At 39.3% G+C, this 23,987-nt stretch overlaps 2 protein-coding genes across 5 annotated transcripts; one reads left to right on the top strand and one right to left on the bottom strand.

Moving 5' to 3' along the window:
* The first annotated feature begins 1,105 nt into the window (after positions 1-1,105).
* Positions 1,106-2,016, top strand: LOC108089896 (60S ribosomal protein L37a). Its single transcript, XM_017188370.2, has 3 exons — positions 1,106-1,238; positions 1,311-1,439; positions 1,719-2,016. Exons 1-3 carry the CDS (start codon positions 1,236-1,238, stop codon positions 1,863-1,865), a joined length of 279 nt encoding a protein of 92 aa, XP_017043859.1. The 5' UTR covers positions 1,106-1,235; the 3' UTR covers positions 1,866-2,016.
* Positions 2,017-3,439: 1,423 nt separating this feature from the next.
* On the bottom strand, positions 3,440-23,704 carry LOC108089895 (polypeptide N-acetylgalactosaminyltransferase 5). Of its 4 annotated transcripts, none has more exons than XM_017188368.2 (11): positions 23,574-23,704; positions 23,054-23,075; positions 8,838-9,553; positions 8,414-8,760; positions 8,188-8,354; positions 7,798-8,116; positions 7,556-7,733; positions 5,608-5,788; positions 4,329-4,468; positions 4,035-4,268; positions 3,440-3,975 (listed from the first exon to the last, which is right to left on the bottom strand). In XM_017188368.2, exons 3-11 carry the CDS (start codon positions 9,015-9,017, stop codon positions 3,829-3,831), a joined length of 1,893 nt encoding a protein of 630 aa, XP_017043857.1. In that variant the 5' UTR covers positions 9,018-9,553; positions 23,054-23,075; positions 23,574-23,704; the 3' UTR covers positions 3,440-3,828. The 4 variants fall into 4 exon arrangements, with proteins under 4 accessions (XP_017043857.1, XP_017043855.1, XP_017043856.1 ...); XM_017188366.2 differs by lacking the exon at positions 5,608-5,788 and adding an exon at positions 7,095-7,275 and having other exon boundaries at positions 23,574-23,703; XM_017188367.2 differs by lacking the exons at positions 5,608-5,788; positions 23,054-23,075 and adding an exon at positions 7,095-7,275.
* Positions 23,705-23,987: the final 283 nt, after the last annotated feature.

Below are 23,987 nucleotides of genomic sequence, written 5' to 3' on the forward strand. Positions count from 1 at the left end.
TTGTTTGTTTGTTTGTTTGTTTGTTTGTTTGCAGGGAATAGGCTCCGGAACTACTGGTCCGATTTAAAAAATTCTTTCGCCGATAGAAAGCTATATTATCGTGGAGTTAAATAGGCTATAATTTATTTTGAAAAAAATTAGGGATCCGTAAGAAAATTGCAATATTGTCGCATATAAAGTGAGTTGCTACCTCATCACACTGACAAACACGCTCCCATAGCATTTTAACTCAATTTTTGTGTTCACTGTGAAATTGTGAAAAAAAGAATTTTTATTCAATTTAAGTTGAACTGTGAAAATTATGTGGATCGTGCATTTGAGGATAAATTCACCACTCTGTCCATAGTCCAAAATGCTTAGAGGACGACGTGCAAACATTGGCTGCAGACATCCAAGCCAGCAGCCAGTATATTCACAAAACTTAAGCGAAGAAAGACAAATGAGCACATGGAGATCATTGGCATCATTCAATCGCTTGGCATTCCAATATGACCCCACTGCGAACTACAGTGATACTGAAAATTTAGATATTGGACCAATGGCGACTATATACCGATATTGCAGTGCGTTAAAGTTTAAAAGAGAAACGGCTGGATTGTGCTGCGCAAGTGGAAAAGTCAAACTGGAAAAGTGTTAAATCACCATCTTTCTATACTTCCATATATTTGAAAAATGTTGCAATATTGACTTTTATGATGTTAAATTGTGTTGACCAGCGAAGCGGACACAGGCCCTCTAGTATTTTATATTTTGTGTGTTGGGAAGGAGTTTTTTTAAATGAAGTCAAGCTGGTTTTAAATTTTGAACCACACTTGATGAAAACGAAAAAGCATTTTCTAAAAATCTAGTATTTTACAAATTGTAAAAAAAATTAACTAAAATTTGAAATTAAATATAAAAAAAACAGGTGGTTAATATTTATTTACATATATCAAATAAATTTGTGAGATCAATTCAAATTCTCGATAACTTTAGGTTCAAGAACTAGCTAAAAATTTTTTCGTGTTCGTGCAAACAGGGAAAATAATCGATAGTTGCCGGTATTAACCGTCGATATTTGTTCCAGCTGGTCACATTATTCCTTCTTTTCGATTTCTCGTTTCCGGCGAGTAAGTGTACAAATTTATGCTCCACGTTTTTTTTTTAAATTTTATTTATCGTTTATTTTATTTCACGTGCGCAGATTATTGCTGGAGCATCCTTCCTGTGTTTGACACATCGACAACAACAGCAAAATGGTACGGACGTCCTACATATATTCCAGTGTGAAATGCGAGCTAACCACTTTTTTAACCCTCTATTATTGACAGGCCAAGCGCACCAAGAAGGTTGGAATCGTTGGTAAATATGGTACCCGTTATGGTGCCTCCCTGCGTAAGATGGTCAAGAAGATGGAAATCACGCAGCACAGCAAGTACACTTGCTCTTTCTGCGGCAAGGTAAGTTTGGGCCAGAAATTCACATTAGGGTGGTTCGTTTTGTGTGTACGCCAAAAAAAGTGATACGTCTACGAAACAACTTATCATTGGACATGTCTAAAGAGATGCCAAGAATGCAATGTAACTGAGATAGCTCTTGTCTTTAATATGCTAAATGTTATTTGATTTCATAAATGACAGTAAACCATTCTTTTTTGGGCACTTGAATCTAACCACCCTAGAGTGTATATTAATTTTTATGAAAAACCCTGTTAATGCTTTTGTTTATCTTTATCACAGGACTCGATGAAGCGCGCCGTCGTTGGAATCTGGTCCTGCAAGCGATGCAAGCGCACCGTCGCCGGTGGCGCCTGGGTGTACTCCACCACCGCCGCCGCCTCCGTGCGCTCCGCCGTCCGTCGTCTGCGAGAAACCAAGGAACAGTAAACATTTACGAGTAATAGGTGGATCCATCTAATCCAATGCTCCGTTATGCTATGCTAGTTTCCGTAGTTTTAATCTGACAACGCGATTTTTCTGTGGTTTGCACCGTGCCGGTCATGTGAAAATAAAAAAATGATTTTTACTTTATCAGTAAGCCAAAGTGATATTTATTTATGTGGAAAATTAAACCAATTGGATCATCTTAAAATTGAGAACCACCTTCAACCCAAGATTAAAACACGTTTCGCATTGATTTTCTCTTAAATTTGTCATTTTTTATTTATAAAATTTAAAAAGTCTCTAAACAAACAAAAATAATAATCAAAGAAAAATTCATAATAGTGGTTGGCTTACATTCAGTTTCGTGTTATCTATTATTTGTGTTTTGAGAGTTTTACAATTGAGAAATGGGAAACCTATATTTAGCTAAATATATAAATCAACAATTTAAAACATATAGGCAGCCATAATAATGTATTGTAGGCCATATATAGCGGTTATAAAACGTACATAAACACTAGTTATAGGATTGTTTTCGGGATAGGGTCTTGACCTGCCTGTGTTTGTTGCTTGATTGGATTCGTTTTCCTGTTTTTGCTATGTTAAATGTTAATTAAAAATTGCACCGTCACCAGTTAAAAATAGTTGCTATTTTTCCATATGTATATATCGTTTCTCTATAACTATGGGTTCTCGTTATCATCGTTTTAAAAAATAAATTTAGCTAAAAAGTTTTACTTGGCCTGTGTCTCGGTCTCTTATCGGTTTTCTGTTCTCAATGGATCGTGGAATTTCGTCTGTAGTCAGGTTTTGCTTCATTCTTTTGATTGGAATACGTTTCGAAATATTTACACAATAGCTGAGAGAGTACGTTTTTCGATTTTGAGCAATATTAAGTCGAGAGCTATTGTTGATTTTTTGCAAAACTTTGACTAAATCTAAATTTAATTTAGAACTTAACGTTAAACCTAGAACTAAATGCAATTTATAGTACAGTTTTGCTTGCTTTGCATATGTGTATATCATATAGGTACTACATAAATATTTTATTTAAATGTATATTTTTAATAGCTACGTTAATCGTATTTACATTGTTTTTGTTTAATTCTCTTCTGAATGTAGTTTATAAATATTTTTACACTGTATTTATGATATGCGTGCAATTTTTAGAGATTTTTTATTTTGACCATTGTATAATGATTATGGTTAAGAAGCATTTCGTGTAGTTATTTTTTTGTGATATGAAGAGCGCGTTATTTTGGTACAAAGCAACAGATTCTCTGATATTTGTATAGCCTAAAGGGGGAGGTGCACGAAAGGAACAACCCATGAAGTGACTTAAAGTTTAAATACAAAAACAAGATCGAACCTTCGATTTCCTCAAGTACAATTCTAGCTAGGAATGTTGTGTGCTTGGGGTTTTTGGGGGAGGAAGATTTAGTACCTTCTTCATCATTGTAGTATTTAGGTTATATTATAATGTTCTGCTATGACACACTTGTGGCAATTGCTTGGCCTGCATTTGCTTGGGTTCAATTTATGTACTCTTCAAATTATATTTTGCGAAGCACAAAACGTCAGTTAAATGCCAATTTATTGGTACTTGGTCGAAGCTAATGTAAATTTACATTACAATTATATATACCTAGATAAATCATATATGTAACTGCCTGCCTATATCAACACATATACATGCATATCATGTAAACTGATAATCGAAATTTCTAGTACTGACTCTCACGCATTCACACACGCGCATCAAGATTTTGGGAAGACATCCTGCCGCCGGAAGGACTCTCCGGCCGCAAACACATTCACACAGAGAGATATTTTTGCATAGAGAGAACTCAGATCCGAACGAACTTAGGGCTACGTAAGCAGGGGGTAAACACAAGTTGGAAGTTCTCAGTAAAGTTAGTAGGATCCGTTGAGTTTAGTTGTAGTCGGGCGTCCCGGTGGCATCCAGCTAGTGAGCCTGCCACTTGAACTTCGACTCCATCAGCCACTGTTGGCCCTTGCCGTAGCTACAGGGCCGCAGCAGTGGCGTGTTGGCATCGTCCCGCGTGGCGCGCTGTAAGCACTGACCCGTGTTCGTGTGGCGGATCCACTTCTCCTATAAAAAAAGAAAATAATTAGAATACACCGGAATAATCTTCCATTATAAATACTCACCTCCGCATCGTAGACCCACTCCTGATTGCCGCCCATGTTGTGGCAACGCACCATGTTCACGGGGCCATTCGAGCTGGATGCATCCAGGCACAGATCGTCGGACATGATCTGCTGCCGTTTGGTGTAGGCGAACACCTGGTTGCCGCCCAGGCCATGGCAATAGCTGATGCCCACCTTCTCGTTGTACTTCCTGCCCATCGTGTCCAGGCAGGTTTCCGTTTCCGCATTGCGTATCTAAAGGTTTAATAAATATAAGCTGAAGGGAATTCCTTTGTATTCGATTTTCTAACTTACCTCTCCTAGATAGTAGTAATCCAGAGGCATCAAGCTCTCGGGGTAAACATTCTCCAAGTACCAGCGGAAACTCTTGCATTTAAGGCGATCACGCAGAGCTTTACGATCGCTGACATCGCCAGCTGAAGCTTTGCGAGCTCCTAAAGTAATGTCATAAACGACAAGTAAAATAAGAAAATAAAATTCAAAAATTAGTAAGGTCATATGAGATCTTAATATAAAACATTAATGCTTGGCGAGTGTTTTGTGTATTACAATCTAAGTGTATGTGTTTGTTAGAAAGGCAGGTTAAAGATGCTTTTGTGATTGAGTATAATTACAAAAGAGTTTGTGCGGGCGATGAAAAATAGCTACTACAAGTTCATTACAATAAATACATTAAACATGCAAATACTGAAGCAATTTTACAGCCCAACAATTGCAAGCGTTTACAATTACATTAAATGGTAAGGCAGTGCCAATTTACAGGATTCTTAAACATAGTAACATATATATTGCTATAAGCAGTTTATTGTTTTCATTTATAATAGTTAAACCCATTACCATTACAAAATATTTAATTCTATTTTTGTTAGTTTTAGTTGGTTAAAAAAATTAATTCCGTTCTCGGATTAATTAACCATTCCAACTAAATTTAAATATCTTTAAACCTTCTTGTGATTATTGCCCTCCAAAAATGTAATATTTTTTGTGGTTGTGGAACTTGGGGACGCAAAGGGGGACACAAAGACAAAAGGCAGCGGGTGTGTGTGTTTTAAGGGGGCGGGAGAAAAAAGACCAAAAAACGGAACAGAAAAATGGCACAAACAACACAGAGAGAAATAAATGGGAATCGGGAAACCAATAAAACAAAAACTTTTTGCAAATCAACGATTAAAAAGGTGAAGAAAGAAAAAATATTTCGTGGTTGGATTCAGTTGATTGATCGGTGGGTTTTGCTATTTTTTTTATTGCGGATTTCGGATTTCGGTCACGGCCATGCCATAAATCATAAATATTGATATAAATATTTATTAGGTGTGTATATAGACAGTTGCATAATGCAGGGCGTGCTGCTTGCTCGAGATAAATACTGTAGTTATGTGAATGCAGAGAGATATATTTACGGAACAAAACATTATTTAAGAGACAGACAATAGAAATTAGAGAGTGGAGAAAGAACGTGAGGAGCATGAGAGAGAAAGTGGAGGAGCATTCTGTTGTTTATTTGGTATTGTTTTGTTTTGTTGGTTTTTGGTTTATATTGTATTTTCTTTGATTTTTTGTTTAGTTTGTTAACCTGGATAAAAACTGTAGTAGAACTCTTTCCAGTCGTCCAGCCAAACCTCGACCAGACGGGCATTATTGTGATTGACAATCTCCGTGGTGCCGCCGGGGAAAGTGTACGGAGTAGACTTGCGGAACACGTGACCCACACGGGAGCAGGGCGCGATCTCGAGCACGCCGCCGCACATCCACACCTGGATTTCATTTCGGGTTTGCATATTTTTTTTTTTTTTTTTGTGGTATCAGGTGATTTTCATGGGGGATTTTTGTGTGTGTGGTTGTTATTTTGACAATCGAGCAGTACAATCGAGCATTTGGTGGTCAAGGAGTGGACGAGAAAGATATACACAAAGAGATATAATATATAGAAAGCTTTTGTTAGAGGGCCAAGCCTAGCTAGCTGTATTTTAATTCCAGCCCTGAAGACCAAGGGAGGTGGCTTAAAAGGCAAATTGGAGAAGAAAACGAGGAAAAGCGGCCCCTAAAAGTCAATATTCATTTGAGGAATTGTAAGCACTTTGAATGAGGGAAGGGAAACCAAGTGATAAATCAAACATTTTTCCTTGAAATATACATGAATTCTCAGTTAAATAATATGAAGTTAAGTAGCGATTTTTATGTCTTCAAATATTTAACGAAAGTATTCGAGATACAAATGTTAGTATCAACCGTCTGCAAAGTGCTTATCAAACCACACTTAACCCTCGAGACAACCAGAACAAAAGTTATTCAACAAAAGATTAAATATTAGTTACAACTAAGGGTAATAAACTAAGTAGTAAAATTAATTACCAATTGGTCAGATACTTAAATCATAATTAATAAGCAACAAGTAGAGTGTATGTAAGTTATGTTTAGCTTAGGGTTTCAACTCGTTATTACTGGATAACTAGATTATATCTGGAAACGTTAATACCTAAGCATGTGGAGTATTCAACATTAGTGTTTAGTATTAGAGAAACATGGTATTATAACTGAGCTTGATTCGTTGATGAAGATTGAGAGCAAGATGATCATGAGCATAAAAAGAACTGAGAAACTGAGAAGAATTGAAAGAACATCGAGAAGAATTTCATTGAGTGAACTTATAAAAGGAAACATACTAATTTAGATATGCCAGTGCGGTTATAAGAAAGAAAATTGATGTGTTCTGCCATCGATTCGGGAGCTCTCTGAGTTACATGACATATTTAAGGATAGCTAGTTAATCATAAATAGTTTTTCGGGTATGTATACACAAAATCATTAGCTATATGTGTCATAGATTAGTTTTATGCTCGAAAAAACATATCAGCTTGATTTAATGTCGTGTGTTAGTGTTTTAGTGGGGGGACCTTTTCTGTCTGTTAGCGTTTCGAAGCCAATTACAAATAGATAACGAGTAATTCTTAAAGTTAGGAGTTAGATGCACGCAATTTAAAATCGACTTGTGGTTGGAATGTTTGTTATTTGACTGTTTTAATTTGTTGATTGTTGTTTTGTTGTTGTTTGTTTGCGAACCTGTGCTCATCGAATAATAGAAATCACGCCACTCGTCCAGCCAAACTTCGGCCACTCGGGCCGCATTGTGCAGCACAATTTTGGCCACGCCGCCGGGGAAGGTGTACGGCGATTTGTCACGGAACACGTGGCCCACGTGGGAGCAGGGTATAATTTCTAAAATGCCTCCGCACTGCCAAATCTGCGGGTTATCATCGATGATTGCGTTTGTTGTAATGGTTTGTGTTTGTGATTAGAAATAAATTTGTTTCGTTGTTTTTTAGCTCAAATTTAAGGACTTAACGTAAATGTTTCAATAAATAAAACAGAGAAAAAGAAAAAAAAACCAAGGATGTCTTAAATTTATGCAAGGTCTGATTTTGTTTTGCGGCTTGGCTTGGCAGCTAAGGAAAAAAACGTTTGAACGAAACAAAAGAGAGAACGGGAAAAGCTATCTGCAAAATGCTTTGATATTGCCTTACACGGAACGACATCTCCAGATTCTCGCCGCCCCAAATGTCCATGCCCTCGTCGTAGGAACCAATCTCGTAGAAGTAATCCTTATCGATGGAGAACAGGCCACCGGCCATCGTAGGAGTCCGCAGCGGAGCAGTTCGGTCGTTATTCCTGCGCGCCATTTCTCGCGACGGCACTCGGTACCTAAAGAGGATTAAAGCGGCATTATAGAAGGATTACTCTCACAGGGAACCACCACTTCGCTTACCATCTGAAGTTGAGCTTCCAGTTGAAGCCACCCCACGTGGAGTCCGAGGCGGTGATGTATTCGAAGGTCTCGTCGGAAATCACATCGATAATGGGACACACAACCGTTCGACGATTCTGGACAATGCGCGCTAAGAGCGGCTCCAGCCAACCCTCGGTGCACTCACAATGGGCATCCAGGAAGGTGATAACCTCGCCGCTGACATGCTCGGCTCCCAGGAGACGGGCCCGAATTAAACCGGAGCGTTTCTCAGTGCGCAGCACAAAGGTCTTAACCGGCAGCTTGGCCACATAGTCCTCTAACTGTTTGCCCAGAAAGTCTGAAAGATAGGATTAGAAAAGTTATAGATATCATAATCAACATTGACTGTTTCAATAGATTTTATCCTACCTCTCTCGCTGGCATCATCCACCAGGATTATCTCCTTGAGTAGAGCTCTTGGCGAGCGATTAATAACACTCCACACAGTTCGCAGCAGGGTCGTCCAGGCTTCGTTATGGAAAACTATCACAATGGAAGTGGTGGGCAGCTTAGAGGCGTAGTGCTTGCGGCGGCAACTAAAAGGGGATTTGGTTGAAAACCAGTTTAGCCAAGCAAAAGGATTAGCCACTCTCACCCTTCGTGTCGCACATCAGTCAGCGAGCGATTCAGAGAGATCATGTCACTGGCCAACAGATTGAACTGGTTCTCCTTGAACTTTTCCTTCATGAGATCCTTCATGTCGGCGGGTATCTTCACCGGTTTGCCCATCTCGCCCGGCTTGCCCTTGGCTTCCTGCACCGATGGCGCCAGGAACCACTTTTTGAGCACTACGCTGGGGTAGGTCATGGATATGCCGCCAGGCGCAAAGCCCATGCCCATGATTAGAGCTCCGCCTGATTCACCATCAAGGGATTTCTCCGTGTTGATTTCGTTATCATCTACCAGCTGATTATCGTCCACCAAGCGTTCGGCATTGGGTAACTAATCGAAGAAGTAATTGAAGATAATTGGAAATAACAAATAAATAGATTGAGGTAATCCTAAGGTACTCTACCCACCTCCACATCGTACTCCCCGGATCGCTTGCATCGCCATCCATCCTTGCCGATGCAATCCGAATAGCGGGCGATGAGGACGAAATCGAAGATCACCCAAACGAGCGACGTGAGCAGGACAATCCGGCAGGTATTGGAGCGCATGCGCCCGCGCATTTTGCGTGTGAAGGTCGACAAAGTCATGATTGTTTTAATCTCTGTTAACTATCGTTGGTGGCTGAGCTACAGTCGTCAGTTAATTGCGAATTTTGGCGATTTGGGTTAAGGCTTTGATGATGTGGAACTAATTTCTTGGTTTTACAGCGGGGCGATCATGTTAGTACCCTGTTCTTTTCTTTCTGACGATATGTTGCAGTGAGTTTTTATGTATAGTATTTTGATGTGGCTGTGCTTTGCTTATCAATCGCTATCAGACTTTTATCGCTCCCTCAAGCGTGAAGTTGTGTTAGTTTTGTTGAAGTTGTTGGCACATATGGGAGCTCCTCTCGTCTCGTCTCCCTCTCTCTAGCTGTCTGTCTATGTGTCTCCCTTGCACTCTCGCTCATGCTAGCCCTCGGTTTGACCTTTGACTTCGACTTAGAGCTTTCCTCTTAGTTAAGATCCCTATTCCATGGAGACGAATTCCAGGTCCAGCTTAGCCTGGGAAAACTCATTCCCGGACCACTTCTAGTGTTTTTGTATCAGTTCCCTCCGGTTGTAAGACCTTCGATATAATAAAACTGCAAAGAAAGGGAGAAAAAAAAATTATAATAAAAACCATGATTAATCACATCGCAATAATGAATACTTGGAAAAAATGAAAGTTATGAATTCATGTTACTGTTGCCATTTATTTTTATACGCCAATAATCAAATAAGCGTTTTTTGTTACCAAATAGATGTCCAGATAATTGAGCTCGATTTATTTTAGTGTCGTGTATTCGTTTCGCCCGCTGTTTGTGAAGCAATTTATTTCCAATTTGATTAAGCACATATGCTCGCAATTGCGAGATATACAAATAATTAATTATCAAGAGCACTCAGATAAGACAACATTAATTAAACTAATTACGTGATTAGTTGACATTTCGTTCAAGATTAAAATGTGCAGTTGTTTCTGAAGCTTTAAGCAAGAAAAAGTACTTTACTGTACAAAATCGAAAAATCATAGAGGAAAGGAATTTAGAATGCAATGTACATATTTTATTTCTTCTTTTACAACAGGGAAATGCAATGACAAAAAATATCTCTGAAATAAAATCCAATCTGTAAGAACTAAACATTTTTGCAGGAAATAGAATATGAACTCGAGTAAGCAGCTCAATTAATCTAATTTATATTGACATTTTGTTGTGTCCTCCATTTGTTTGCATATGAGAAGACAGCGCACACAGTTTCCATGCAAATGCCGAAACCTCTGCATCGATAAATCCCATCAAAGCTTGAGTTTCAATACTTTTTTCCGGCCCGAATCTCAGCTTTTTCTGTGGATCCCACCGCGGAATCTACAGTGCTTTGCACACGAAATGCCAAAGGCAAGAAGCAGCAGAAAGCGGAGAGAAAGAGAGAAAAAACTGTTTTTATTTTTCTCCAAATGCCGTTTTGGCCAAAATTCCATTGACAAAGGTCATAGTCGCAGACAAAAACAACGGCAAGACGGGCAGCATCAGCTTCAGCAACTCACGCCAAACGCCTAACAAGCTGTCAGAGGGAGAAGGCGTTAGAGCGACAGAGTGGGACAGCAGGAGAGTACTAGCCAAAAGCGCAACAACTCTTAACGGTATTTTGCCGGGGCTTTTCAGCCACAACTCATACTCTTTTAGGGGGTATTTACAATTTTAAGTAAAAAATATACTTAGGAAAAAATATAAAATGCTTTAAAAATCAATGTTAGGATATCATCGACTTGTTTCATGATTTAGGATCTGAATTCTAACCATAATCTACAAAAGAATAAAATTCCTTGAACTTATCTTGGTAACAATTATAATATAGAAAATGTGTTGTAATGTTAACTTAATTAAAGTAGTAAAGCTTTGGCTCAAAACATGATAAGATATTAAGAAACTATTTGATGCATATCTTGATAAGGGTATACCTATGCTTCGATGCTCGTTGCATGCATTTTTTGCATCTCACATTTTTTTGTGCACATAACGTGCCTTTGAATCATTCATAAGGCATGCGACGTCAACCTCGTTGAGCGGCAAACTAGACAAGACTACGAGCCTGGGAGTTGGTAGTCGGTAGTTGGTTGTTGGTAGTTGGCAGTGGGAAAGGAAAGGCACGGGAAGGAAAGGAAAAACCAGTTTCCCACCATCCGACATCACGTTGCAGGCACACGCACACCACTGCCACTTGGCAAGGCTGCCCGGGGGGCAGATGCAGATGGAGATGCAGAAGTGGGTGGGTTTAAGACTGGGGGGAGCCAGTGGTGCCACCACCACTCTGTTTAAATATGCAGTTGCATGTGCGAGACCCCAAAAGAGGCAATCTTCTTCTGTGGCGCTCACCGGAGAGCCCTTTCAGCCATGTCAGGCCATCAATAATACATTTGATAACAAGGAAACATAAATTCCTGTTTTTATAATTATCCACCGTTTTCTTGGCACGGTTCGTCGTGCAAAAGGGTAAATTAAAACCCCAGACTGCGCGTGCGGCATTCTAAGTGATTAATAATTCAGGCCAGAGATGTCAGCAAAAAATTGAAAGGCCATCTCAACTCATAAAGCTTTCAATGCCCTGAAAACTTTATGGCAACTCAATGTGATTTCATATTTGATAGGTGAAGAGCATGAAAAACTTCCACCATTTTTTACGTGTTCGACGGGCTGACCTACAAAAAAAAAGTTTAGAATAACTATTACGTCACGCCAGGGCATTATAAAAGCATCCATAAAACCGAGCTGTCAGGCGGACTTTCTGTTCAATTCATTGGGTTTTTTCGTACTTAAATTAATCAAATTGAAACAGCTCTGTTACACGGTTGTTTGTATTGCTGCCATTCATTCGCATGCATATTCCACTATAGACAATTCAATTACAATTATGTCAAATGAATACATTTTACAATTTCAGAGTTCTGCTTGAAAAGAGCATAATTGCTCTGGTAAAATGTTGAAATTCAATTATACCCACATTGCAGTGCAATCAAAGTGGATTGGGCTACGCACACTTGGCAGTGGAAGTCACGCTCTGTGAACTGTTAATTGACAGGTAATCAGTTTAACTGCTGAAAACAGCATCGAAAGCAAACAATATTTTTCACAGAACATGTTCATGTGAGGTGGCAAATTATAACTAAAATTCCAATGGGAAGTAATTACTGTGAGCTGCACTTGAACGGATTCTGTGCTCAAGAACTAATTGAATTATTATCAGTTAATCATGTTTATTAAATCTCCATTATAAAATCATTCAAAGCAATTGAAACTATAAGAGGCTGGCAACCGATGAGGAGCACCAACAACATCTAGAAGTGGGTACAGTGGAGAAACCACATGGGCATAGACCCATAACTTTTCGATTTTGAAGTTCCATATTTTTAAAAGTTTGTATTTTAATTCTATAATAATCTGCACTATTAGTAAATTTATAAAACCCGATTTTCAAGAGGCATACTTTTGTTTTCCAACTTTTGGATGCATTACAGAGTTGGATTTCAGTTGGCCATTTTTAAAAGGCTGTTCATATATCCCGTGATAAAGTTTGAAAGATTTTCCTTCACACGCCAGCTTCAAAAACAATAAACAAACTTTTCGCAGAAGAAAAATCCGAGAGAGTTTATTGAAGTTCCAGTTCTCAGCAGTAATTCGCAGCTATCTTTTGAGTCACTTGTCAGTCGCAGAGTGCCGACAGCAATTGATGATTTATGTACGACAATCGACTTCAATTGTTGCCGGCTTCTGTGAACTTGAGCGTTGATTTGTCTCTCGGATTTCGTATATAGGACGTGGGTGGGCTCCGATGATGAGGATTGAATGTTTGTCAGTTTGTTTGCTCATTTACTTCAAGTTCTGCCTTTGCTTTACTGCACTGCGCCAGCAACACTTTTTATTTTTTTCGTAATTTAATTTTCCGGGATTTTAATTAAAATAGAGCGCGCCGCGTGCTCAGCAGTGCGCAAAAATTCACAGCACGTAACATTGAAAAACTGTCAAACTGCCATAAATTGAAATATTCCGGAGCTCCCTCCTCCGTGTTTTCTTGTTCCCGGTTCCCAGCTCCCTGGTCCCTGGTTTCTGCCCCTTTGGATCCTATCTTGGCCGGGGCCACAAAGCGGAAGCTAACATTTTTTTACAAGGGCCAAAAGAGTGGGTGTCAGCGGGTTGCGAATGGCGCCTGCTGAAAGCTTTTCAAGCTGCTCTGTTTATTGCCACTGATAAGGAGGTTGGGGTCGCGAGGGGGCGTGGCAGGCCATCTATGTACAGTAGTTGCTCGCAAAAACTTTTCGCTTTTCACGCGTTAATAATTTGCTAAAAGTTTACGTTTTACAATGCCGGGAGTTTCGAGTTATAACATATTTGTAATTTAACTTTTGCAAAACAAACCTAAAGTAGGATTATATTGTTTAATAATATAAGCTGCAAATAAAAATATCTTTCTAAATTTCTTAAAAATTACGTTTAGATAAAACCCCGCTTTGCTGGTTCCCTTTACTCAAATAATAACATCGTAATAAGCAACAATCTGTTTTTAGAACGTTAATATTTGCACATCTCATTTGCAGGCACTGTAGATGAGCTTGTGAGCGTGTTTCAACTGCACTTGGGCCCGAAAACACTTAGCACGCTTGTTGAGTGTGTGGCGCGCACTCAGAAAAGCGCACAGCAATTAATTTGATGAAAATCTGTGTCAGCTTTTACAAGAAGTTCTCAAACACGAGGCGGAAGCGATGTGAAGCGGAGATAGCTGGCTGCATAATGTTAACAGATCGAAACTGTTCCAAAGTGACGTTTCCAACAATATATAATATAATAATAATATTAAGCACTCGGGAAAATCTGTGCACGATGGCAATCGAATTGTAGTAATTTATTAATGAAACGGCGGCTGCGTTGGCGAAGGTCATGTCCCGTCCGTCAGTGACAAAAACAATCAAAAACAGCAGCGGCAAAGCCAATAAACGAGGGCAGCGGCAGCCACTATTGTGACAACCGCTTACAAAATGAAATTGTAACACAAAATGCAATTAAGAGTGCAAAAGCAAGCAAACAAACCAGTAACAGGAAAATAAAAACAAAAGGCGCACAGTGAAAACAATTTGGGAAACGTAGGCAATTAAATGCAATTAATGAAATTGTACAATTAAAAGAGTAGTCGTTTGCTGACCGCCTGATGACCATTTGACGCGGGACTGGTTTTACAAATTTGCCCATCGGGCAGCGATTTTCGTGCATTTGCATAAAACCCAACGTGGGAGCAATTTGCAATTCGCGCCACACGGAAATCTAAATGGATTGGACTTTTGATACAGTTTTAACTCTGTTCGTTTATTAATTTAAATGTTTGTTAAAAACTTTTGGTTGAGATTAACTGTCTGTTGGGACAACACGTCTGAAATAATGTTATGACACATGGGCAGCCATTAAAAACGATACTACTTGACTTCCAGACATTTGCATACCCCAAAACAGGTTCCACACATAAATTCATCATCTCGTTGCCTCGCTCTCCATTTATAAATCACCCAGGGAAAATATTTGGTATAATTAAGTACACTCGTTTGGCGCACACTTCAACAACAAGTCGCGGCGCACTGAAATAAAAAATCTCTCGTAAATTTTGAGACTGTGTTTCTTTCGAGGATTGTACTGAATGTAGGTGTCTGGGGACCCTGCACTCGGCACTCTAATGATCTGTGGCCGACTGCCAGAAATGCCGGGGAGTTCGGAAGCTCGGGGTCTCTGGAGTTCTGGAACTCCGGCTGCCTGATGTGAAAGGCGCGTAATTTATATTGCACACAAATAAAATTTATTTCTGTTTCATGTTGGCATGCAGAGAAGCGGTAAGCCCGGGAATGATACAAATTAGCGCTATAAATACGCCCCATACACACAAACACAGGTTCCACAATCCACAGTCCGCTCGGCTTTTCGAGTCATAAAAACAAATGCGATGCCAAGTCCGTCCGGCAGGTTAATGAACTAAGACGTCGTCGGCGACGACGATGATGACGATGACAACCAACGCCTCGCAATTTCAGCTAATAAAATGCTAATTTTTCCGCCCCAACCGGAGTGTTTTTCAACAGTCAAACTTCTTTAGCACGAAGTATATCCATAAGCTACATGAAAATGATCGGAGTTTTAGATAAAAATTGGTTTCAGGAAATTTTTCGTATGTTATAATTAAAACAAACTAAACAATAAGTTTTTTATCACCAAAAGGAACTCAAAAACCTTACTCCTTGGAGGGTAATTATTAAAGAAGCTCCACTGTTAATCAAATGTCACGGCTGATAAAATCTTGCCTGGGTTGATATGGGAATAGCAATTAAAAGAGACCCCAAGGGGGTGCGAAAAGGAAAAGGGGTATCGCCTGGGGAACGTGACTAACTAAGTGGGAAACAATAGGTGTTGGCATGCATATTTAAATATTTTTGACACAAAACAACATTAATTCACCTGCTTAAATACAATAATTGTTTGCCTTTCTCAGGAATATTGACTTTAAATAAATTTAATTTAACCCAGTTAAACGCAGAGCAAACCAAACCAAATTAAGCAAATACATTTTAATAACGCATAAGTAATTCATTTCATTGGCCTTTGGTAGGCATCAATCAGCATAAATAGCCAAAGCCATAAAAATTGCTTTGAAGATGAGATTTCCCCGCCGCTCAAAGAGAAAATAAATGACATCGAATTAAGTAGGAATTTTCGAGAGGAAACCCGAGGAAAGTAGAGGGAAAACCTGTCGTCAAGCGAAGAGAAATGTGTCGAAATACAAAAATTGACAACTGAATAATGTATCTGGATATGGCGACATTATCATCATCATTATCATTTGCAATCATCGACTGTTCCAGGCTCATAAAGCGGATTTTTGCGCTAATTTTTCTGTCTTTTCCTCTCGTTGAATCTTTTGGCACAAGAAACAAAAAAGATTTCATGACTCGCATTTTAATTAAAAGTAAATAGAAAGAGGGAAAGGTGGGCAATAGAGAAGGACAAAGAATCTGAGCTTAATGTTTGGCATGAGTACACAGAAAAAAAAGCAAGGGGCCATATAAAATAGTTTTAGCTCCTTCCTCAGATTGGCTGTTTAAATGGATATTGTTAATATTGAATTGGCCAATTTTATACTGTAAAGAACAAAAAATCTTCTGTGTAACGAAATTCAAGGAAAAAAAATATAAAAAGCAAAGATTTTGCTGTGTTAAATGTAGCAGAAGAGGATAAGTAAGAGGCGGGGGCGTTTAGAAAGCAGAAATATGCTAAGCGACCCAGCGTTTGCATAGCAATTGCTCATTTACAATACTCGAGTTCTTTTTCTCCGGCGTTTTTTATTTAAAACAAACTTTTTTTGTTATACCACTTCCTAGCAATTTGTAAAACTTTGCACGAAAACGAGGGAAGCGCAAAAAACCCTGTGCATAAAAGGGAAGACAAATAAGTGGAACAAACGAAAAGTTTTTCGAGGTTTGACATTTGGCACAATGGTAATTCTATTTAGACCATCATTGGGTGGGCTTGAACTCGGACCCGGAAAACCTCCGGTTTACGTTTACGTTAGACCCGCATCATTAATTTGCTGTTGTTTCTCTTTCTTCGGCCTCTAATTATGGCCAGCAGCTTCGCTTATGCGATTAAGCCAATTATGCATTGAGAAAGGTTGACTTAATTAAATGGGCATATAATTACCGTTCAGAAAATTTGAAATTTCGGGTGCTTTTGTTGTTATGAGTTAATTTCAGTTGCAATGTATACCAATTTGCGAGAGATAACAATTTATCAATTTAAACAATTTTCTAAGCTGGTTAAACGATATTAAATTAAGCTGGTACAAATGCATTGTGTCATAAACGTAAACCAAATAAGAACTAAGCCTAGTTGAAATCAGATAATCAATTTAAAGTCCACAATTCCAATTCAATCAGCACAACTAGTTTAACTAAATGAAATCAAAGCAGGTCAGTGAGTTTCAAATAAAAGCCCCCAACCACTCTTATCACAAAAACCAATCACGCATGAACGCACTCGGGCGGTGGGAGATCAGCCGGCGGGGGAGGCCAAAAAGGGGGCGTGGACGTGATTCGACTGTTTTGCGGTTTTTCGAACCATCGGGCAGCTGGGCACACCCTACCATCTCCCTCTCTCCGTCTCTCTGAGGGAACGTCTTCTTCCCATCCACACAGAGGCCAATCTCTCTTTGTCCCATTAAAATGTTATTTCCTTATTATTGCCTTTACTTAATCGTCTTCCTTGCCAGCAGGCTGGGCTCCCGCTTTCCCACCGATTCCTTTTTCGTTCCCCAATGTCCCACTTTTATCGCACTCTCTTCTCGACTTACGAGCTCATATATAGGGGACAATTGTGTCCCACAGCCGCATATATGAAACAATTCGGGTTAAAGTAGTAGCATTCCACTTTTTATGGATTTATATCGAGTTACTGCTTTACGATATTGGCTTAAAGCTTATTAATTTATGATCCCTCCCATTGGAATAAAAAATTTACGAGTTACGGGAGGTGTTGAGCAGACAAACCTTAAAATATTCAAACACACCTGCATGAGACAACCAACAGATAAGACGATAAGAAATCTTGTTTGTTTTTAATTTCAGGAAATGCAGGAATGAATGAATGCGTTTTTCCTGAATTCTCTATTGCGCTTTGCGGAAAGCATCCGCAGTGCTAGTAATTTGGACACAGCTGTAGTAATATATGAGTGACTGACGGACTTTATTCCCCATTTCCATTTGGCTCCTCGTTTTCATGTGATGCGTGTCCATGACAATGGAATACAAATTTCTATGGCATACATTTGCTTATTTCTGCTCTCTTGGATTTTTTTCCTCGCCTTTTTTTTTGGAAGGGAGCTTACACAACCTCATAATCTTCAAGCGGGCGCCGCCACAACAAACTAATGCAAAGTGCTAGCCCCACACTATGCCAAAGAATTTCTGAGTCATCGTTGCGCATTGTGATTATAATGGGGCAACATCTGCAGACGCAAATTTCAATTTAGACAAGAGAATTTAAATTTTATTTATAAAGAAAATATTTGACAATAAACGAGGGGAATTGAAACTTGAAAACTATTAGGCATTTCGAGATTTATCACCATCAATTGTGAACAAAATATTTGAAATTCATCAAGTTTTAAGCTTGTTGCCAGAACTTAGTTGGCGCACGAACAAAAAGAGAACAAAACTCTTTGCCTAAGAGTCTACGCAAGTTTGAAAACAAATATACGCAAATATACAATAAGAAAGTTATTTGGGAAGAATTTACCCAACAATATTTAGTTGAGCCTGACACACATTAAAACAATACAATACAAGCTTATAAATGGTAACGATATTTCAAAATATTTTAAGGGTAAATACTTAATTTTTCTCGGGAATAGGTTAATAAAGTCTTTATGCTTGCTAACGCAGTTCCTATGTTATAATAAAGACTTTTATGGGTTTTTGAATAATACTAAGTGCAAAAGCCATTTAAATAATGGTGGTGATTCCCAAATAAATGGATTTCCCCATTGCTCATCATTGTGCGTTACGATTGTCAGCTTATCTGTTACGCAAATTGTATTGGATTCCAAACAAAAATTGATTGGAAACAACACACAGTGGGGAAACGTGGCATGTGCCATTGAACTAATTAAAACACCTTGCGTAACCGTTCGATGCTGCTTAACCGAGTGACATAGTAATTAGCTAGATGGAGGGGCAATCATAGCTGAGGTTACTTTGGTTTTGAACACGTGTACTGGCAGAAGTTCAATTTTCAAGTGCGAAATTATGTTAGGTAAATGTTGTTTCAATGTTGTGTGCCCCGCTATCGCTATGCGAGTTGCTCAGATAACAGAACATTCTTCCTGGCTACTTTTCATGCACTAATAGTTGATCAGAATTTATGGGGCCACCATCCGAGTAGCCAAACACGCCCACTAACCCACCCACCCACGATTTGCATTGCACCCAGCGGAGCTGCGTTGCCAACCTTGGTAAATATGCTGCGCTGGCTGCACCATTGGACCTTTGTTGTTGATGCAGCAGCTATTATGGCTGGCGGGTTGTTAGCTCAGCGTTGTCAACTTGGCTACATTCTGGACCAATCTGGTTACTATTAAAGGTCGCACGTATTAAAGCACAACACACGTTGCTTGCGACCACAATTCATGTTTATTTTCAAAACATAAGTCTTTGGACTTGATATGCTGTAATTGACTGTGCGGTCATATGAATTTAAAATTTTTTAAGAATTAATACAAAGATAGATAGATACCCTATCATGCCTTATTAAAGTATTAAAAAATATTCAGCTTTATGATTAAATGCTAAGACCTTGGGTACCGTCTATTTTAATAATTACTTGGTGAAAATTGAAACTGGACCATTTTTAATAGCCATATTTCTATTTAGCATTTCTGGCGGTGCTGCTTGGCTGCTTGGCGCGCTCCAGTACGATTCGGTTGGGTTTTAGCTGGGTTTGAGTTTGGGCCTGGGTCCGGGTTTTCGTTGGGCTTTGTCAAGTTCGACCCTGGGGGCATGGCTCATAAATTTCCGTTGCTATTGCAATATGAAATATATGCAACATAATTGAATTGCGCCTGTGTAGGTGCAGTGTGCGGCGTACTGTTAATTTTTAATTTATGCTCATAAATAATGAAGGCATTTTCATTAGGCAACAATTTGAAGCGAATGAAAAGAAAACCAACGGGGAAAAAATGAAAATCATGGTCCAAAATAAAACAAAAATTGTAGGGAAATGAGTGAAACAAATGAGGGAGATAAAAATGCATAAAGTATTGTATTCGATGGTTTTATAAGGATATTTTTTTTCCGCGGGCTTCAGAGAAGTGAAGATAAAATTATGTTTTCTTGGCTTCGAAGATACGAAGAACTTAAAAATTAACAAGTATTTCTGATTGAATTCCACATACTTCTCTTGCAAACTTTAGCACTAAAAATGTTGTTCATGCGTGGAGCAGAGAAAACAGCGATAACAAAAAGAATTTCTTGTCGACCTCCAGCTTTTTCGCATTTCTCGCCTTCTTATGTGATAAAAATAGAAATAAAAGCGCTACACTTGCGGAATAGATTCAGTTTCTGGTGTTAAATGCCGCGTAATCATTTTGAGCAGCCCATAAAAGCGCAACTAAAAGACCAGAAAAGGCGTTAAAAAAAAAACAGAAAAATAGCGAGGGAGTCAGGTGGAGTGCGAAAGCTGTGCAAATAAACGAAGTCAGCTACGTCAGCTGTGCTTAAATGTCGCTGTACGGGCTCTGTGTATGTGTGTATCTGTGTGTGTGTGCGTCTGTGTATTCTGTGACATTCGAAACAGCAGCAGTTTGGAAAAAAACGAGCAAGAAAAACAAAAGAAATAAGGCCAATGATGCTTGTAATTGTAGCTCCAGTTGGCTCCGCTCTTGTTGGTTTTGCAACTGCTGTGTTTTTCACCCGTTTCGCTCCCTTCCCCAGCGTTTTGACTGTTTTTGGCCATGGCGGCCAATTGCAATTTCAAGGCTGCAACTCCAGCTCGAGCACTCCATCTTCTTCACCATCGCATCGTATCGTATCGCCCACATGCGCAAACAAGTCTTAAAAACTCATTAACGTTTAATAATGTGAAAAGCGACGCCGCCGGCTGAGCCACTTGGCCACTGTCACCAGTGAACAATACAGAGAAAAATAATACTATTTCTTTCAGATAATTTGTTAATCAGTCTTTTTTTTCTCAAAATATTCACAATAAATATTTATTTCCCATTCCTTGAAGACACAAGAAACAATATGTGCTAAATAATATAGTGTTATCAAGACGATCTTGGTTTTTTTTCTGTGCAGCATCTGATGTTGACTGCCCCCGATGCACACTTGCTACACTCAATCAAGCTCAAAAAACCCAAAGAGGGTTGATATGGGAGGTTGGTTTTTTCACAAGGGGCTAAAACCCGGGATGAGTTGTCTTCATTTTGCCATGAGTGGCAGCAGGCAACTGCAACAGACCAGCCATAAAAAGATGACAACGGCAATATCATCATTTTTGCTCTGCAAAAACTTTTTTTTGGTCGAGAAAGTGACCACTGAAAAAATTATTCCGAGCATTAGCTAATAGACTCCATACACTGATTTAATCCAAAACGCTTATCAACCAATCATCAACTTTTATTTCCTAAAAATTTTTTTTTTTGGGTCAAACTGAGATTGAATGCTTAGTGAAAAAGTAAATCGAAATTTTCCTTCCCAAAAAAAAAAGTGCTCCAATTAACAACTTTCCTACGCAGACTGTTCTTTAACCCACATAACCAACCTATAAATAAAACTTCGAGACAGAGACATTCCATCAAAAACGATCATGGGCAGGAAACTGTGCTTAAGACCACACCATTTTGTCATCTCATCTGTGGCCAACTTTATCACTTCTTGCTGCCTGATGAAAACGCAACACAAAAACCGCATGACAGTGCTATAAAAAAACCTAGCTTCATCCTAGACAATTACGATAGAGTAAAACCCGCTTTACTACGGGGAAATCTTTTCTCGTACAGCATCGCACTTGCTGCTGCTGGTGCTTCTTCTTCATACGCTGCTGGCCATAACTGTAGTTGCAGGTGTGTAGGTAAAATGTAGTTGTTGTAGTTTCGGTGTTTGCTCGAGGGAATTTACGGAGCGTTGATGGCTTTCTCCTCTGAGACTCGATTTTATAGAGGATGAAGTTTCGGGGAAGGGGTAACGAAGTGGATAACAGTGCTACATTGCCCCAACTAAACAAGCGGATGAGAAGGTGGTGAACAAGAGCACGGGGAGATGATCTCTAGGCCATTAAGAAGTGGCCAGCAAAAAAGTTTTCGTTTATTGGTGGCATGGGCCAGTTTTATAGCTTCATTTGCACACAACAACTGCTGCAGAGGCCGAGGTCAGGCTGCCCCACAGTATTTAGGGGGCAGGTGGGCGAAGCGGTGGGCGTGGCTTATCAGCAGGGTGCAAGGCGGTTTGCTATTTCCCAAGCGGAACGGTTGTCGAAAAGCCTTAAAAGGCTTCTAGGTTATTGAAAGAGTTGTCTAAGACAACACTCCATCAGTGTTTTTAATAATCTACACAGCGTTTTTAAGTTTCCTGGCAGATAAGGAAATCAATTAGGCATCGCTAGACCAAACAATTCATCCAAATTAATCAGTAATTACAGACCTCACTTCCGTTTCCCCTAATAATTGTTTTTCCCCAACTTGAAACTTTAACTACCTACATATATAATTTGCTTATCCAATGCTCACTTTTATTTATGCGACACGTCTTATCTGCTAGACAAGACTAGTGAGTAAGCTTCGAAGAACTCGTCCCAAAAATACAACCAATAACTTTTAAAGCAATCAGTACTGTTTCCGCGAAATCTTTCCCACAATCAGTGTTTCGTCTTTGTGTTGTCTTGCCATTGGCTCTCCCGAACAAAAGTCACGACCGAAATGAGCATAATTTTCCGGCGATCCGGTGGTCACTATCATTATTACAGTGCGGCCGATAAGTACGTGGCCCATTGTCATTAGCTGAGGGCATTAATTGCAGTTGGAAAACTGCGGCCTTAATGCATTTGGTTCCACAGTGCGGCTGATAAAAAGAAATGCATTTGCAATGCTGAGAAAAGCGGAGGTGGGGCAGGAAAAAAGTTAAAAAAAAACTGGATGACCCGACTGTAAAATATCCCTTAGAAAGCCAAAGTAACTTTCCCCATAAATTTAAAGCTTACAAAAAGTTAAAACCTTGGGTCCTATTACTTTCAAGCTCCCAAATCAAACTAGACTTACGAAGCTGATAGGAAATAGATTTTTTTCTGTTGAAAACTTTTGTACGAATGCAATATACCCTTATTACAACGGGGTATTAACCAGGAAAACTGCATTTAGCTAGGGAAACGAGAAGAGGAATCTTCAGCAGATTTTATTTACACGAACCGGTTTAATTGGCTCGACCTCCAATCAGAATCAAGTTCACGAACGCACTGGCATACAAGAACCCAATAAGTAAGTGCATGGGGGAAACAGATGAAAATGCTCGTTGGAAAATCGCTTACCCAAAGGGAAAATCTCTGGAAGCTGCAGGATGTAAGGAAGTAAAGAGAAAACAACAAAAACGTTGCAGGATTAACGCGAGTTTTTTTTTGAGAGTGTGTGTATGTGGCGAATTAAAGTGACCAACAAAAACAGGCACACACACTAGCAGGCCGCTCACTAACTAACACACACACTCACACGCACCGAGAGAGTGAAAGAGATAGGCAGAGTGGGCGAGGGGAGATTCGGAAATTGAACACGTTTGCCGCGATTCCGAGTTCGATTCCGGCGGAGGGCGCAGTACCGCCCCTAAATTGTGGGCGACCCGGTTTATTTACACGTCCGTATGCCCGAATTACTTATATACATATTATAGACCGCGCCTGCTGCTGCACTTTCTACTACAACTACAACTCTCTGTTGCGTACGCGTGTGTGTGTGTGCGTATCAAGTGCACACGTATGCATCTGCTTTGGTGTGGGTGGTTTTAACTTGTTTGATTTTATTTTTTACCCGAAAATTACTAAACAAACTACTCACACTGCACTGCACAAGCACTCTTAATTTTCTTTTGATTAATATTTAATTCATGCGCGACGCGACGTACCCTCGTAGCAAAAAAATTTACGAAGAAGAGAGCGTGCGGGTTGCTTAAATAGATTTTTTCAGAGTGACCAGCCAAGGAGCATTCAAACAAGGCAGTGTCAGCGGTACAAAATATTGCAAAGTAACAGTTTTACTTTTTTGAATGTTATCGATAGGGTAAATTTAACTTTGAATTCTGGAAAGCAATTGCAAATAAGTTTATCCAATAAGAACATATTACAAGGAACTTATATATTTTTAAAGTACAAATTAATTTTAAGATGCCGAAATAGTTGGTCCTCTAGTTTTTTTTTTAATCCGTTGTTAAAATTGCGGGCTTACAGACAAATCGTCCGAAAGATTTTTTAG

This window comes from Drosophila ficusphila, unplaced genomic scaffold (assembly GCF_018152265.1).
Source record: "Drosophila ficusphila isolate 14025-0441.05 unplaced genomic scaffold, ASM1815226v1 contig_412, whole genome shotgun sequence".
Lineage (NCBI taxonomy): Eukaryota > Metazoa > Arthropoda > Insecta > Diptera > Drosophilidae > Drosophila > Drosophila ficusphila.

Bases quoted from the DNA above. Each gene is read 5' to 3' on its own strand.
- LOC108089896 (XM_017188370.2), top strand. The intron at 1,440-1,718 runs GTAAGTTTGGGC...TCTTTATCACAG, and splicing joins CTTGCTCTTTCTGCGGCAAG to GACTCGATGAAGCGCGCCGT.
- LOC108089895 (XM_017188367.2), bottom strand. From the start codon at position 9,017: ATGACTTTGTCGACCTTCACACGCAAAATGCGCGGGCGCATGCGCTCC. The intron at 8,761-8,837 runs GTGGGTAGAGTA...TTCTTCGATTAG, and splicing joins CCGGGGAGTACGATGTGGAG to TTACCCAATGCCGAACGCTT. The intron at 4,269-4,328 runs GTAAGTTAGAAA...TTAAACCTTTAG, and splicing joins ATTACTACTATCTAGGAGAG to ATACGCAATGCGGAAACGGA.